Genomic DNA, 17,484 nt, shown 5'->3' on the forward strand with positions numbered 1-17,484 from the left:
CAGGTCCCCAGGCAGTCCACGAGCACCTGCTGTGTACCCAAGGCGGATACACAGAGGGCAAGACTTTTATTCATTCATTCTGGGCCAAGAAGCATCTGGTTTGCTGTCTGAGTTCCTCCAGCCCCCACCACATGTCCCCTACCTCTCTGGCTACTCTGCTAGGGTGCTCATCCTTCCTGTGGCCCGACAACTGAAAGGTTGATGCTGGGCTCAGCAGGGGGCCTCCTGGATACTTCTCCAGGCTAAGGCTATTCTGATTGGTTGGTGCCCCTCTATTTAGCCAACATTTACTGAATGTCAGCAGAAAACAGACGCTGCAGAGGGGAGTAAAAAATTCATGGGGGATGGGGTGAGGGGCAGAGTAGTAGAGGGAGAGGAGGAGGCAAGAAAGAAAGGAGGAGCTGGGTAGTGGTCCCCGAGGTGGGAAAGCCCTGGCCTGAGGGGGCTGGGGGATTGGGGCAAGCCCCGTGTGGAACGCTGAGTATTTTGTGCTTTGCTCCAGGACTATTACTACCTGTCGGTCAAAGCCCTGTACACAGTTGGCTACAGCACATCCCTTGTCACCCTCACCACTGCCATGGTCATCCTGTGTCGTTTCCGGTAAGACCCTCCCCCAGCAGTGTTTGAGCTAGTGCAGCCCACCGTAGCTCAGAGCCCTTTCTCTGTCCTACCCACCCCCCACCCCTGCCCCTGGATATCAGCCCTGGAGGTCCCTTAGAGGGCAAGGACATTTCCTCCACCCCTAGGCTAACAGATGGGAAACTTGACCCCAGAGACAGCCACTGACGTGTCCAGGGCCACCAGCAAGGTAGACCTATGTTCTTCACTTTTATCCTAAATAGACAGAGCTCACAGGAGGGGAAAGTCTGGCCTCTCGGAATAGTGGAGCCAGGCAACAAAGGCCTGGCAGTGAATGAGGCTTTAGAGAGGTGGGAAGGAGGTGGCAAGGTGGGGACCCCCTGAGACAAAACCGTGGAGTTGGCCCAAAGCAGACCACAGAGTGGAGGGGTGGAACAGGTTCCTTGCTTCAAGGCCTCTTCCTCCCCTGGCTTGCTGGCGTAGGAAGCTGCACTGCACCCGCAATTTCATCCACATGAACCTGTTCGTGTCATTCATGCTGAGGGCCATCTCCGTTTTCATCAAAGACTGGATCCTCTATGCGGAGCAGGACAGCAACCACTGCTTCATCTCCACCGTGAGTGAGCCGGGCCCTGGCAGGAAGGCCTCCTGCCCTCCCAGGACTCCCTTCCCTGCGACACCCGGTCATCCAGGTGTTTTTCTGCAGGTTAAGGCATTGTCCCCAGTGAATGCGGAAATCTGGGAATGACCGTGAGGTTGCTAGTAGCCAGTGAGATCCCCGTATGATGTCGTTTCCTGTCCCTCTCTCTGTACATGTACTTGGCAGAACAGATGTGGAAGGGAGAGTGGAAATGCCAAGTCCCACTTGCCCAAGAAGGAAACTAGGTTCAAAGAGAGGGCTGGCCTGGCCCCTGGGCATTTAACTAACCCGTGACAGAGCCAAGGGGCTGCTTGGCTTGGATTTTCTCCAGACTACCTCCCCAATTGTCATACCTTTTGGAGGTAAGCAGAAAATACAGGCTTTGATGGAATAAGATGGAAAGAACATCCCAGAGCATAGGGTCTTGACCCAGGAGGGCATACTTGGAGCCGGGGGGTGGGGGGGGGTGGGGGGCGGTGTCTCTCTGAGATTTCTGGGGGCCAAGAGCATTCCCCCTTGATGTCCAAAACCTTTATTTTACCAAGGAGCCTCCTGCAGGGTCCTCTGTATCCACCTTACCTGGAGGGGCTGGAGAAAGAGCAGGAAAGACCTGGGAGAATGAGCCTGGGGAGGGGAGAGAGTCCTGTGCTCGCCCCCAGCCCAACTCTTTTCTGGCATGTGTAGAGTTGCCTCCTTGGGCAGCTTCGACCCAGAATCATAGGATGCTACATTTTTAACTCTTCGAATCCAGGAATGTTGAGTCTTTCAGCCCCATGGGGTGTTTGAATCCCAGCATGTCAGAGCTGTAGGGCCTTCAGGATTCTACCCGGTCCTGTTGGGCTGGATTTCCAGGGCTGGGTGGGGGCCAGCAGTGGGAGCTTCATGCCTCCCTCACCCTCCCTGCCCTCTTTGCAGGTGGAATGCAAGGCCATAATGGTTTTCTTCCACTACTGTGTCGTGTCCAACTACTTCTGGCTGTTCATCGAGGGCCTATACCTCTTCACCCTGCTGGTGGAGACCTTCTTCCCTGAGAGGAGATACTTCTACTGGTACACCATTATAGGCTGGGGTAGGTCACTGGCTGTGGCCTGGACAGGCTCAGGCCTCATGGCCAGGTACGTCCTTGGTCCCGCGGTCAGGGTGTGTTAGGTCAGAGGAGGGAGGCCCTGTCCTGCCCTGCAGCTGATGGTGTGTTTCTGGTTCTTGGACCCTTTCTTGCTTTTCCTGCCCATAGAAACCCACCATCAGAAAGAGGTGATAGGCTCAGGAGTCCTTCTGAGAAGTGAGATAAACCAGGGTCTTATGGGTACATGAACCCCCAGGAGGCACTTAGGGTCCCCAAGACTCCAGATCTAAAAGGGAGACCTGCCCCATGGGTCAGAACCCCCTGTCTGAGTGGGGACAGCGTCTTCTGGGAGCCTCAAATCTGAGGGGAACCCAGGGCCCGTGGGTTTTCCTGTTATCACCGAGCTTCTTTTCTTGCTCTCCCAGGGACCCCAACCGTGTGTGTGTCTGTGTGGGCTGTGCTGAGGCTCTACCTCGACAACACAGGGTGAGTACATACCCGAGGGCCAGGGCAAGAGCCCTGACGGGCCTCAGTGGCTACTCTGACCTAATATTGACTGCCCACCCCCACACCCTGACCCTACCACAGGTGGACCACATGGTCACATCTCAGCCAGAACCTAGTGAGAATGTGCAGGGCTTCGGAGTCCCTCTCTACTTTTGGGCCCAGCTCTGAGTGTCTTTTTTCCTTTCAGGGAGAGGAGGAAGAGTGTTGGGGGTGAGATCACCCCTCCACAAGCCCTGGGCCTGAAGGGCGAACACGGCCCTTGCCCAGGAGCCCATTGGTGACTCCAACTCTTGTGCTCCACTTCCTGCCTTGAGAGGGAGCAGAGGGAAGTCCCGGGGCACTAGAAGAACCAGAACTGGGCTCGGATCTGCAAGCATGCCTGAGCACTTTCTTTCCAGCCAGCCCCTCCTCAGAGAGCTGTAGGGGAAAAGTGCCACAGTGGGGCCAGGGGCATTGTCCTGTGGGCATCCCAGCCCTGAGCATAATCTCTCTTCTTTCTCTCTGTCTTTCAGCTGCTGGGATATGAATGACAACACAGCTCTGTGGTGGGTGATCAAAGGCCCTGTGGTTGGTTCCATAATGGTGAGTATCCTTGAGACAAGGAGGGGGGAAGAGACAGGGCCTGGGCAGAAAACAGGAGAAGAGGAGAAATACAGAGGTCGCATTACAAACCATCCTCTTTCCTTTTCATGGCTACATTATATTCTGGAACATGGATACACAAGTTGTTTAGCTATCCCACTAGTGTTGGACGTTTGTATTATCTCCTTTTTCCTCATAACAAAATATGCTACTTGGAGCAGTTGTGTGCATAATTTTGAGCATGAGTATTTCTTTAGAATAAATCTCTAGAAATGGAATTGCTGGGTCGGAACGAGTACCTCTTATCATTGTCTGCACTTAAAATATCAAACATTTACATTTTTGCATACTCTTCTGGGGAATAATGGTAGCTCATTGTTTTAACGTGAATCTCTCCACATTGCTGGTGCAGTGAAGTATTTTTTTTGCAAGCACTCATTGAAAATTTGTTTTTATTCTGGTCATTACCTGTTTATTTCTTTTGCTCGTTTTTCTTTTACTTGCTTTGATCACTTGTCTTTCTAACTGTTTGAAAGATAGTAATGCTTTGTCGGTTAAACACGTTGTAAGTGTGTTTACAAGACTGCATAATTTTATTACAGTCAAACTATCAGGTTTTGTCTTCATGAATTCTGAAACTTATTTCTTGTTTGTGGAAGTCTTTTCCCATCCTAGGATATAAAAGTATTTTTAACTGTTTTATACAATTTTATGGGTTGGATTATTATATATATGTCCTTAATTTAGCTAATTTTTTAAAGTTTATTTATTTTGAGAGAGAGAGAGTGCATGCACAAGTGGGGGAGGGGCAGAGAGAGAGAGAGAGAGAGAGAGAGAGAGAGAGAGAATCCAAGCAGGCTTCATGCTGTCAGCACAGAGCTTGACGTTAGCCTATGAAACTGTGAGGTCATGATCTCAGCCATGATCAGGAGTCGGACACTCAACGGAATGAGCCACTGAGGCACCCCAGTCAAGCTAAATTTTTATTTCTTTGTCTAATCTGAAATGATATCTAATCTTCCTTAGTTTTTTTCCCCCAGTTGGATAGACATTCCACCCTTTTAATTTTTATTAAATAGACCATCATTTCTCTATTATGTTAAAATGTTACTTTTATCATGAACATTCAATACATTCTTCTTGTATTTAGTTCCAGACTTTCTATGTTATATTACTAATCTATTAGGCTATTTCCATGGTGAATGCCCTCTTGTGTTTGTTATTATTAACCTGGTAGCAGGTTTTGAGATCTGGTATGTTAATATCCCTTTCTTTATTCTTTTTTCCTTCAAAATTTTCTTGCACACTTACTTGTTCAAGTGAACTTTCAAATATCCTTGTCAAATTGCAAAAAAAAAAAAAAGTCTGGTCAAGAGTTTTAGAGAAATTGCATTGAATTTATAAATTAATTTGGAGAAGTGATTTTCTTAAAAATATGGAATCTTCCTCTCCAAGAACATGACATGATTCTCCATTTATTCAGCCTTTCTCATAGAGTCATTTGTATAGCTTTTTAGTTGTCTTGTCCAATTTACCTGCAAGGTATTTTCCATTCTGTGCTTGTATTGAATCTGGGACTCATTCTATCATTGTATGTTCTAATGGGTTACTAATAGGGAAACTATTAGTTATTGTGTATTTTTGGTTACCTTTTCTTGGTTACCTTTTTAAACTTTCTTATTAGTTCCTGTCTCTTTTCAGTTGGTTTTCATGGGTTTTCTAGGTAGAACATTACATAATCTGTAAATGAAAATAATTTTACTCTTTCTAGTATTTATATCATTTATTCCTAGGTTTTGATGAGGATGGTGTTTGCTATATAGTTTTGGGAAGTTATTCTTCATTGAACTAGGAAAGTTCCTATTCCTGGCTTGTTTTAGTGTGTATTTTTTAAAAATCAGGAAATTCAATATGTTTTGGAAACATTTTCTGGAGTGATCCCTTCCCTTCGTGATGGACGTTTATAATATTCCAATTTGTCTTCCTAATAAACAATGCTACAATGGATATATTTGTGTGTATCTTTGAATATGTGTGAATATATCTTTTAGAATTAATCTCTAGGAGTGGAATTTCTGGGACAAAGGGTACGTACATTTAACATTTTCATAGATATCAAATGAACAGAATACAAGAGTGCTCATTTCTCATGTCTTTGTTGATGTTTTGATTACTGAACTATTCACCAATCTTATGGGGGATAAGGGTAGTTTATTGTTTTAATCTGTTAATGTAACAAATATTAGTAGATTTGTTTTTTTTCCCTTGAACTTCCGGTGTAAAACCTTTATGGCCACGATCTGTTTGTTCTTTTAATACACTGCTAAATTCTATTTGTTAACATTTTGTTTGTAGTTTTTGCATTGTTCTTTGTATGTTCTCTAGTGTGTGGTGTGTGGTGTGTGTGTGTGTGTGTGTGTGTGTGTGTGTGTGTGTATTCATATGCTTTCTTCATTGTCCGGGATTTGGAGTAGAGTTTTGTTAGCCTAATAAGTAATTTGTGAGGTTTTCTTTTTATTTGCTTTTAAACAAAAGCAAATGAGGTAGTTTGTAAGTTACATCTTCCCTGAAGGTATTAAGAAACTGGTCTGTAAAGTTATCTGCATTTTAATGCCTTTTAATGCATCCATCTTTGATTAGTTTATTTAAATTTCTCCTAAGGACATTGCTCTACTCAGATTTTCCACATCTTCTTTTAACGTTTTTTAAGTTTATTTATTGAGAGAGAGAGAGCAGAGGAGGGGCAGAGAGAGAGGGAGAAAGAGAATCCCATGCAGGCTCCATGCCACCAGCACAGGGCCCCACACAAGGCTCAAATTCATGAACCACGAGATCATGACCTGAGCAGAAACTTGAATCAGACCCTCAATTGACTGAGCCACTCGGGCACCCTCTATATCTTCTTGATTCGATTTTGTTAATTTCTGTTTTCCCATTTTGTTTGATTTTCCCTTGTGATTTAAAATATTCTATACATCTGTTGTCTTGTCCTCCTTCTGATCCCTAAATTTGTTTAGTTGTATTTTCTCCTTTTGGATTGACTAACATTGGCAGTGAACAGTGTTCTGTGCTGAATTCCAGGTACTGTGTAGACGCTGGGCTTGTAGTGGAGATCATTGAGAGAACCCTGACGTCATAGAGCATGTTTTATCATTCTAATTGATCTGTGGAAACAAACAAACAAAAAAACAAAGCCCCCAAATAAAGTTTTTATTGATTGTCTACCTTTTTCCTATTTCTTTATAATGCATTTTTATCTTTATTAATTTCCTTCTTGTGTAAGTTAAAATTGTGGCACTTTCCCCCTAGCTTTTGATTTGAATGCTTCATTATATTATTGTCGATATTTACTACGTTTTAGTAAGTTAGTGTCACGTTCTGCCTTTTTCTTTTCTCCAGGCACTGCTTTGGCTCCATCCAGATGATGTCACTGTATGGTCCTTTCATTGCACCTTGTTTCTATTAGTTTGCTCCCTGTCCTCCCCTTTCTGTTTACAGAGATTTTGTCCCTGATCTTCATCTGAAGGTAAATGCTGTCATTGTCGTTCCCAGGCAGCTTTTTAATTAATAATACTTATGGTTGTCCTTTCTGGTTCCCCATGTTCAGTTACTCTGAGCTTGGAGTTTCTCCAGAGGACAGCTCTCACCTCGGCAGGAGCCTCTTCTCTGTCTGTTTGGCATTGTTTTCCATCACCCCGATCCGATTTGCTTTCTCTTCTAGAAATTGCCTACTTTTCTGGCTCAGTCATGAGCCAGAAATACTCAGTTTTTCTCAGTACTCTTATGAAACTCTTTTTCTTCTATCTCTTCTGTCATTTCAGCAATAGTAAATGGGAGGTAAACAAGTGTTCTCACGTTGCCATCCTGGATTCTAAGTCTAGATGGGATTTTGACTGATCAGAGAGGGTCCTTCTGGGGCAGCAACAGTCCATGCAGAGGCGAGAGCTCTGGCAAGTCTTTGCCCAGAATCATTTCTGTCTTTTCTTTGTTCTTCAGGTTAACTTTGTGCTCTTCATTGGCATCATCGTCATCCTCGTGCAGAAACTTCAGTCTCCAGACATGGGAGGCAACGAGTCCAGCATCTACTTGTAAGTACCATTGTGTGAATGCCATAGTCACTTCCAACAGCTATGTGGGCCCTGCACTGAGGTCACAGGAGAAGGCCTAGGTTTTGCTGACAGGGTAAACCAGCAGCGGTATTTGCAAGACTTCTTTCTGATCAAAATGCCTTTAAAATGTAGTTGCCTTGCCTATCCTTTAGCCAGCCCAGGAGCTAATCCACATGGTGATTACATGGAAGGGAAGAGAGAGAGAGAGAGAGAGAGGAAGAGATGGTCAGACCCTGTGTCACACGAGGAAAAGCAATATGGAAGACACCAGATTCCTTAGGGTAGTTAGGGTCTTAGTTGTTCGCAGTTGGATTTCCTTTGGGGATCTTGGTTCTGTGGGAAGTTCATGAATGCCACTGGATGCACTCTTGCCTGATGTCCCCACCCCAGCCCAGTGGGGCTGAGCAAGTTGCTCAGCCCCGACTAGCGAACCAGGTGGACATTCTTGCTGGCTATTGGAAGAGGGGATTCTTTCTCTTCTCCACCTTCTTTCAGGGAAGCTCTATCTTCGGGCCTGGTCTTCCTCCTATAACTCCCTCCTCCATGACCAGAGGGACAGCTGATATGTTTGACATAGCTGGGGTTCCCCAGGCAACACTTACCATTGAGTGTAGGGCTTTCTCCACCTCCATGGCTGTTTGGCTTTGCTTCCTACAAATCTTTTTGCAGTCACGTCCCTAACAGCTTGCCCTACTTGCTCTGCCACCCCTCTCCCAGCCTTCCACTTATTCTGAATCAGACTGGGAAGCTTCCATTTCACCCTTCTTGCCTCATGATCAGGAGAATGACCAGCTGGGTGTGTGGGGTGTGGGGACACTGCTGGGGGTGGGGGGAGATCGAACCCCTGTGGTTGGCTGGTGGGGTCAGATGGGCACAGAAAGTCTGAGGGCATTCTCTGGGGTCTGTCCATGGGCAAGGTGGAAGCCATATGTGTTGCCTCTTTAGTTTTTAAAGAAAAGAGCAGATTAGAAGGAGCTGAGGTATTCTCATGGCGTCAGTGGGGGCTTGGTCCTGTTTTCATTGGAGACTCCAACCCAATGGGGCTCAGAACCTTGAAGGCTGCCAGTGGACAAGTAGAGCAGCAGAGAGACCCCACCAGAGGGTTCTCCCTACCAGCCATTCTCCTGGATAGACGGTGTGGCAGGAACTACCCAGAGACCCATCCCAGATCCTTAGGGCTTCCCCAGAGATGCAGAACTTGCCCTGGGTCTGTGTGGTCAGCTTGGGCGCCTGCCTTGTAGAAGTCCTTCCCGTGGGGCTGGGGGATCTGCATAGGGCCTGGCTTGGTCAGCCTTGGTTTCCCTGCTTTTGAGGATGATTACATTTCATTGGAAAAGACCCCCTACCTTTTTTTTTTTTTTTTTTTTTTTTTTTGGTGTTCATTTACTGTCTTTTTTTTTTTTCATGTTTTTGCAAGTGTTTTTTGTTTTTGTTTTTTTACCAACCCCTGCTTATCTGTATGTGTTTATGTAGTCAAAAATTTGTCATGCATATAAGTCATAAAGTCTCTAATGCCTTGCACTGGGGGACCAGTGGGACTGGCTCCCTGTGACTGACTAACTTCCCTAGAGGGATCATTCCTACCTTAGTCTCTAGCACCCACAAAACAGAGCCCTGCCGCTCCCTTCACCTCCCTGTCTGGCGTCAGCTCTCATGTCCTATGTCTAGCCACACGGGGGACTGCTCTAGGGCTGAATGCCTCCCATGCAGTTGTTTCTGACATCTGAAGCTACTGGTAGCTAAATTGGCCTTTTCTTTCCTTTGAGCTCCAGCCTTGGTCCCCCTACTCTCTGCTTGCTGCTGGGAAGGGTTTCTTCTTCTGGGGTTTCTGGGATCTCTTCTCTGGGAGGCTCCCCCTTCCTTCCCTCCCACAGGGACACACACAGGGGTCCAACTGCAACCTAATAAGGACACTCTACTGACCCCAACGCACCTTCACCAGCTAAGACATCTTGTGGTAGGCAGCCAGAAGCTCCCCAGGTCTGGTAGGAGGGAAGTGTGGGGTCAGGGTTTCCGAAATATTCCCAAACTGGGAGCTGTAGGATCCTGTCTGGCCTTCCTAATGCATAGACAACCATTTGTAAGAGTGATTTATACATTTAAGTACATTTAAGAACCAGCTGGTTGGTTTGCTTCTGCTGTGGACCAAAAAAATCCCCTTGCAATCTCAGAGAATCCTCTTTGGTGCTAGTCTCAAGCCCCAAAGACAAAAAACTCAGGTGCGGTTGGCAAGCCAGGTGGGAGGGCTAACACAGGATGCGGGGCCCTTGATCCCCTGACATTTAGCAACCTACATGAGTGTTTCCAGGGTCAAGGAGACCCTGTTGGTGGAAGGTGAGGGATAATCAAGGAGACGGTGCTGCTGAGGACTGCAGGCTTTTTGCAAACACTTGCAACTCTGTCCACGCACATTTAGTGCCCACGAACACCCAGTGATCTGGTGGGCTGAGTAAGCATCCCTTTTTACAGCTGAGGGAACTAGTTGTCAGTGTAGTGCAATGAATCCAGTAGGAGCAAGTGAAGCCATAGCTGTGGTGCCGCCAGCCCTTGGCTCTAAGCTTGACTACACCATCTTTCCTGTCCTCGAGGAAATGACAGATGAGAGATGGTGTTCAATAAGTGTATAAGCAAGGCTTCCTGGAACAAACGGCCCCAATGGGATCCAGCCTTGTAGAGAACTGCCCCCCTCCCAGAGTGCTTTGGGCTGGGAGGTGTCTGCTGTGGGGGGAGGGGAGACTATCGGGGGGATGGGAAGGGGCAGGACCTGGTGGGAGAGGAGATTTCAGGGCTGTGCCTGAGTCCCCTTGGGCCACCAGAGCTATGTGTGGGGCGGAGAGGCCCCTTCAGATCTGCCCACAACAGCTTTCCGATTTTTTCCTCTGTTTCCAGAACAAATTTAAGCCTGGGAGTCCCCAAGAAAGCCCGAGAGGACCCCCTGCCTGTGCCCTCAGACCAGCATTCACTCCCTTTCCTGTAGGTTGGTTCCAGCTGCTTAGATGATAAGGGTTTGAGATGGCGCTTCTGTTGGAGGCTTGGACCCCCGCAGGGGGTGGTAGCACTGAGCCACCCACACTCTTTCACCTGGTGCTCCTGATGAAATGAGTCGCTGGCACCAGGACTTGGGCAGGGGCCAGGCGTGGAGTGTGGGCCTGGGTCAGGGCTTGGCATGTGCTCTGGCTCATTGTGGTCTGGGGTGGGGGTTAGGGCTCAGCCTGAGGCTGGGATCAGGGTTAGTCTGCTCTTTCCTGCCCTTAGCTTTGCGAGAAGCCGGCTGGCTCAGAAAAGGGAGGGTGAGTTCCCACACAGACATGGACTGTGCTGAGACCGTCTCCAGGAGCTGGCTTCACTCCCAGCTGTCTCTCCATTACAGGATGGGCATTGGAAGCTGGGTCTGGGCTCGGGGAGAGAACCCCCATCTGTATTTCCCTCAGGGACCTTGCAGAGCAGGTCTGCACAGCCCCTTGGGTGAAGGAAGGAGATGAGAGCAGATACCATGATGTAGATAGCAGGGCTGTGACATACCCAGCGTCTGAAGGATGACCTCGACTCCACAGACAGGCTCTGTACTGGCAGAAATGCAGCCAGGAAGCCATCAGTCCAGGAACTCAGCCCATAGCCTAAGGCTTCCAGTTCACATGGGGCTCCATTTTCCACTTCCAAAGCACCCCTTCTCTGTCTAGGAGGGCCCCGTCCTCACAACTCCTGTTAGGGATCAGCAGCGGGGGAATGGTTACTCCTATTTTGCAGATGAAGAAACTGAGTCCCAGAGAAGGAAAGTGACCCCACCTGAGACCACCCAGCAAGTCAGTGTCTAGACAAAGCCTTGAGCTCAGGTGCCCTGACCCCCCAGGCTGGGGAGGGGGCACAGAGGGTGAGCTTGTCCTCAGTGGTGGGGGAGGAGGGAGAGGTGGGCAGAGAAGCTCCAAGATCTGCTGAGCTGAGCTGAGCTTCCGGCCAGAGTACCAGCATGGTGTGCAGCGCTTGCCTGGGGGCTGGGCCAGGGTTCTGGGGCTTTACAGCATCTTGCCATCATGAGAGACCCTATGGAGAATGTTCGGTTCAGACTGAGACCTTCTGTAGGCCTGCCAACTATCTCAGTGCTTCAGTGATCACTAGGAACAAGGTGAAATAGAGAGGGGTGCTGCCTCAAAGCCGCCCCACCACCACAGGATGGGGGTCTAACATTCTGTCGGGCATTTCCTGGGGCTACAGCAGCTTTGCACACAAAAGTCACCAAAGCTCCAAAGCTTCCATGGAGTTTAGCCTGTGACCAAAACAGGGGTCGAAGAAACCATGTGCTGCCTCCCTGGGTTACAGACTGAAGTGCTGAGACCTGGAAGTGGCTTTGACCTTCCTGAAGATACACAGCAAAGCCTTGGCAGAACCAGGCCCGGGAGCCAGGGCTTCCTGGTTTCCAAATGCAGCCGTGGGCCCTGCACCTGCCATGGGGATCTCCAGCCTTCTGATTCAGTTCCCGCCCAGCACCCTTGTCTGAATGTCTTATCCTCCCTTGGGTCCAAATCAGAACTGAGTTCACCAGCCAGTCTGGGTTTATGTCTTCCTTTTGATTAAATTCCTTTCACTAATTGTAGTGACTTTTTAGAGGTCATGACATGTCTTCCTTTCGCACATCTATATCTGGCTTTTCTGCCCCTCTCTTGTGTCATTTCAGTGGGTCCCTTTGCACAGAGCCATTGAAGGTTTGGGAGAAGTGGAGTATTTGGGAAGAAGGCCACTTACCTCTTTCCCCAGATCCTTCTCCCAAGAGGCCTCCCGGGCATCAGGTCCCCCCACTTTGTTTACCCTTCCCCGTCCGAGACCCACATCTTTACGAGGGGTCTGATCTCCCAGCTAACTAAGTGGCCTCTAAGGAAATCAGAGGAGTCTATATTTACTGTGTCCAGGGCCCAGGAAGGTCAGGGACAACAACTTGGGAGCTCAGAGACGGAACAGTCTCAGAAGAGAGTAGCTGAAGCTTTAAAATTCAGGGTGAGGGCTTAAGCCTGGTGGGGACGGGGTGGCATCTGAGGTTTGGGTTCCTGGGCCCTCAGCCAGGCCATGGTTGAGGGATCAGGCCACTGGCTGTAGGAGAAAGTAGCCAGCCATTCAATCTGGACCAGGTAGAGAATAAATTTAGAGGCTACAATGGTTCCCATTCCCGAGTACCCAATTAAGTTGTTTTAATTTGTGAGAAAAAGCATACTTATGTGTCCATCTGTCTATTTGTATGTGTATGAAACAGACCTTTGACATTCACTGAGGACACATGAAGAAACTTCTCAAATATGGGACTTCCTCATGACAGTGTGTCTAGAGCTTCGATTTGTATGTGGATCACCTAGGGACCTTGTTAAAATGCAGATCCGGAGCCAGCAGGGCTGGGGCGGCACCTAAGATTCTGCATCTCTAAGAAGCTCTCAGGTGGTACTGATGCCGCTGATCTGGATAGCAGAGCCTCACGCAGGACCTCACATCCCATGTCTGTAAAGTGGGCCAGTAGTGCCCTCACAGAGGGGTGTGAGCTGAGAGGTGCCATTTGTTAAGTGGGAACACCACGCTTGACTGTGGCAAGGGTCCTGGGTGGACCTCGGCTTGCCTCCTCTTTGAAGTGTGTGATTCACATTCGTGCCTCAGCAAAATGACGTGTCTCCACATGTCAAGGACCTTCAGACTTCCTCTCAAAGATCGGGAATCATAGATTACAAATCAGTGAATGCCCAAGGTCTGGTCTCTTCATGTGTATTTGTTCTCATGTGTATCAGATCCCTGCAGATAGATCCGTTCACCAGCAGGTGCCAGGAGCTCGATACCTCATGGTGCCTGAGGAGGGTTCATGAGGGAGGCTGCTCTTTTGAGGTCTGATGAGAGAACACAGCTCTTCATCCATGTCTTACATGCTTATCAGAGAAGGAGAAGAAGTGTCTGTGGCTTGTCCCCACCCACGCAGAAGCAGGACCGTGATGAGCTAGAACAGACGGAAATTCCGCCTGACCTCTCTGAGGGGGTGGAATTTCTCAGTGCCTCACCCAGGCTAGTAGGGCTAACCCGGGGCTCACCTGTGGATGCCTCGGTGTTTCTGCAGGCAGTGGGGCGGTACCAAAAGGTGCCCTTCTCAGCCTTCAGCCCCTGCCCTTCGAACTTCAGAAAGTCTAGCCCAGCGCTGTGCTGTAGACCTCTCAGCAGGGACAGCAGTGCCCTAGCCTGTGCTCTCCAGTATGGGAGCCACTAGCTGCACGTGGCCGTTGAGTCCTGGCAAGGTGGCTAGGGGAACGGAGGAAAGCGGATTTCTAATTTGATTTAATTTTCATTCCAATAGCTGCCGATGGGTAGTGGCTGTCCTATTGGACAGTGCAGATCGAGACCAATTAACAGTCTCTTCCAGCCATCCCGCCTCTTTTCCCCCCACCCCGTATGCCCGCACTGAACTGCCTGGGGTTTCAGAGAGGACGAGGTGCAGGCAGAAGAGTGAGAGGTGTAGAGGAGAAAGACCAGTGGACACCCAAGCCCAGGACTGGCCTGATTCAGGCTGGGTGGGCCCGGGCTAGGCAGCACGAGGTCCACGGGATGTGTTTCCGGCTGCCCACCTGGCTGAGTGACCTCCGACAAGGCCGTGCTCTGAGCCTGGACCTGACTCAGCCAATTTCTGGGGCCCGTGCTTGAGACCTAGCCCCGCCCCCACCTTCAGAACACACGTTCCCGCCAGCTCCCCTTACCTGTCTGTGGACCCAGCGTGAGCGCTCGTTGCGTGCACGTGTGTTCGTGCACACACCTGTACACGTATGGGCATGCATTTCTGTGTCCAGAGCTGACCATGTCTTGGCCCCTGGCTTCCTCATCCTCTTCCATGTCACTGCCCCAGCCCTGTCTCCATCCCTGGGCTCCTCTGCCCTCCCCTGAGCCTTGTCGCTCCAGGTCCACCTCAGTTTCTTCATTGCCCGATGCCCCCAGCTGACAGAAGTGCTGATCTTGTCACACCCAGCAGCTGCGTGCAGAAATGCTACTGCAAGCCACAGCGGGCTCAGCAGCACCCTTGCAAGATGTCAGAACTGTCCACCATAACTCTGTAAGTGTGCGTGGCGTGGCTGTGGCCGGGAGGCCCAGAGGGGAGGGGGCCGCATGCTGCTGCCGCTGCCCGGAGCTTGCATCCTGCCGGCTGGACGAGAGTGGAGAGCGAGCCTACGCCTCCAGCCCGGCCCTTTCTGCACTGTTGCATGTTGTTGTCTGTGTGTCTTGTGAGTTCTCTGCAGCCTCGAGGCCCTCGGGGCGGGGTGGGGTGGGATGGGGGGAGGTCGTGGGGATGGAGTGGCAGGGCTGAGGCCTGGAAGCCTCTCCTGCAGCCGCCCCGATGTGTGGTCTTCCCAGAATCCCCCACTTCCCTGGGCTCGTCTTTGCAGCTGCCAAATCAAGTTCTAAGACCCTTAGAGCTTGAGTTCTCAGAGACTGTCCCCCTGCACGGGACAGGACCCTCACCCTGAGGAACCTCACTCACGCTTCATGTGCCAAGTGGCTTAATCCCCACACTGACCCTATGAGATGGGTTCTTGTAGAAACGCCATTTTACAGATAAGAGAACGGAACGCAGAGAGGTGAAGTACTCACTCAAGGTCACATAATTGGCGTCTGTAAGTGAAGCTCAGTCTTAACTTGGAAATTGCTTGAAGTGGAGGAGCCCACTGTAATTTGGGCAGCTCTGACCAAATTGGAAGGTCTTCTTGGTATTTTTTAGGCTCTCTGCCCATTCATGCCTCTTTCGGACAGGACAGAGGCCGGGCCTGTGTCACTGTCTCTGTGGCTTAACCAGATCATAGGGTGATTCTGTGACTGACCTCCAAGGGGTCCCAAGGCTCACACCATATGTCCCTATTCCATGGCCTCTGGTCAGCTCTGAAGTAGAGAGGTCCCAGAAGTATGGGCCCTAGTGGCCTCCTCATCTGCCCTCTCTGCCCTGTCTACCAAAGGGGTCACTGGGATGCCCTGGGTCCCTGACAGAAGTCCCCGTCCATTCCAGGGGACGGCTACAGGGCCACCAGGGAGGAAAAGTGTTGCCCTTGCTGCCATTTGGCACATGGCCAGGAAGTTGGAAGGACCTGAGCTCGTGTCTGAAAGGGCCCTGCTTCTCACACGATGGGCCCATCCATCCACTGCCACCATGAAAGCTGGAGAGGCTTGGCCTTTTGTTTCCAAGACACTTTGGAACTGTAGGGTCAAGTCCCTGCAAACAGGCCCACGTGTGTAGAGGAGGCAGGGAAGGAGAAGGGCAGGGACAACAGGCACACCCCAGGGCTGCCTTCCCTCCTGAGCCCCTTCAATTAAGCTTCACTTGTAAAGTAACCCCTTTAGGCAGGGTTGCAGAGTGGTTCCCCAGGCGCCCACATACCTCAGTTCCAGGCCACTTGCCTCTCCTTTTTGGACCTTCATTTTTCAGCCATCACTCCCTGTTGCCTCTGGTGCTAACCACTGGATGCACAGAGATGAGTAGGACCCGAGCCCCAGGTCGTGGTCAGGTTTCAGAGCTCTGAGGCTTTCGTACGGTCTGGACGTTTGTTTACCCTTTCACGGGCAGGCAGGTGCCTTCTGAGCGGGAAGCCCCCAGCCTGGCATGTGCTGGGTGCTGGCCAGGGAAGGTAACTGATAAGCACCATGCCTACCTCCAAGGAGCCACAGTCTGACAGAGGATAGACCACTCAAGAACCACACCTGGGCTCAGAGTGGGACCTCCTCACATCCTGTTGGCTCCAGCCCTGGTTCTGGGGCACCTGGGTCCTACAGAACGGGCTGCCTGTGAGCAGGGACGAAAGGCATGGGCACTGGCTCTCTGGGGGGCTTCTTCCTTCCAGGGCTGAGTGGTGGTCCACCTGAAGGTCTTCTTAGGCTACACCTCCTCTTTCCTTTGTGTCGCCTTCTCTGCTTTTCTTTTTTCCCTCCCCCCTCCCTCCTTTCTTCCCTCTCATTTGAAACTGGGAAGCCAAGGGCCTCACTCAGACTTCACCTTCTCCTAAAATCTGGAGCCCCCACATGCAACAGAACATTCTCTCACAAAGGCTGGGATGGGGAAGAGGACAGGGTACATATGTAACTGCCCCAACTCAAAGGGCCATCCCACACCCGGCTGTCCATCCCTGTGGACAATAACTGAGAGGGAGGGGAGCCAAACCTCCCACTTATCCCCGACTCCGATGGCCCAGGGGGCAGACTGCACCTGCAGGGCAGGGCAGGGCTGGCTCTTCCAGAAGATCCAGAGGGAGCTAGTACACTGGGGTGGGCGAAGGTGGGGTGCTACTCTTGGAGACTCCCTGGGAGTACCCCTTCTGATAGAAGAGGACCCACAAGGATATGCAATATTTACCCTCCAGATGTCATACCATGGCTCTGTGACCCCGCCCATCAGAGCAGAGCCCCACCCACTGGGCTTAGCAGTCAATGGCCAGCAGCCTCAGGGGGCACGAAAGTCCCTTTGGTCCTGTCTCTCTTTAACCCACAAGCTCCGAGCAGATAGCCTCCTCTCTCTTGATTGTTTCCCTGGTGGCAAGTTCCTCTGGCTTAGTTTTTGCTTGTTTATTCCCAGTGTCAGTAAATCCTTCCTAAGATCCCTCCTAGGTTTCACCCACTGAGCACCGCACCTCTCCCCGCCCGCCCCCCGCCCCCCGCCCCACCCTGGGCTGCACTTCCCCATCACTCTCCATGAGTGTCCTGGCAACCCCAGCCTCAGAAAAGCCCACTGCCTCTGTGGCCCCTTAGGGGGTTGTCTTTTTAGGCACGCGGAACTTCCTTCCAGAGCAGGAGAGGGTTTGCTTTGCTTGAGGGTCCCTGATGTCATTCAAGCCTTCTGAATCCAATCCCTCTATTTGCACTGACTTCACTTTTCCCAGGGGGTTTGCGCCTCCCACAAGGGGTGTCTGTCAATCACACACTCCCGTGTGCATTTTTAGTGACTTTACAGGATACGGACATGGCCTAGAGGGATGGGATGTCCCCCGAGAACCTCCCAGGGAGTTCTGGAA

At 50.4% G+C, this 17,484-nt stretch overlaps 1 protein-coding gene across 2 annotated transcripts in view; it reads left to right on the forward strand.

Annotated features, from left to right (window-relative positions):
* The window catches only part of ADCYAP1R1 (ADCYAP receptor type I), a 47,899-nt gene that overhangs the window by 22,473 nt on the left and 7,942 nt on the right, over positions 1-17,484 (forward strand). Inside the window, exons 7-14 of one of the 2 annotated variants that reach the window (XM_042921499.1) lie at positions 503-600; positions 1,063-1,195; positions 2,135-2,288; positions 2,711-2,771; positions 3,305-3,374; positions 7,371-7,462; positions 10,373-10,456; positions 14,463-14,546. In XM_042921499.1, coding sequence (XP_042777433.1) covers positions 503-600; positions 1,063-1,195; positions 2,135-2,288; positions 2,711-2,771; positions 3,305-3,374; positions 7,371-7,462; positions 10,373-10,456; positions 14,463-14,546 — 776 coding nt within the window. The remainder of the gene's footprint in view (positions 1-502; positions 601-1,062; positions 1,196-2,134; positions 2,289-2,710; positions 2,772-3,304; positions 3,375-7,370; positions 7,463-10,372; positions 10,457-14,462; positions 14,547-17,484) is intronic. The other variant, XM_042921489.1, reaches the window with a different exon arrangement.

Source organism: Panthera leo, chromosome A2 (genome assembly GCF_018350215.1).
Source record: "Panthera leo isolate Ple1 chromosome A2, P.leo_Ple1_pat1.1, whole genome shotgun sequence".
In the NCBI taxonomy this organism is placed as follows: Eukaryota; Metazoa; Chordata; class Mammalia; order Carnivora; family Felidae; genus Panthera; species Panthera leo.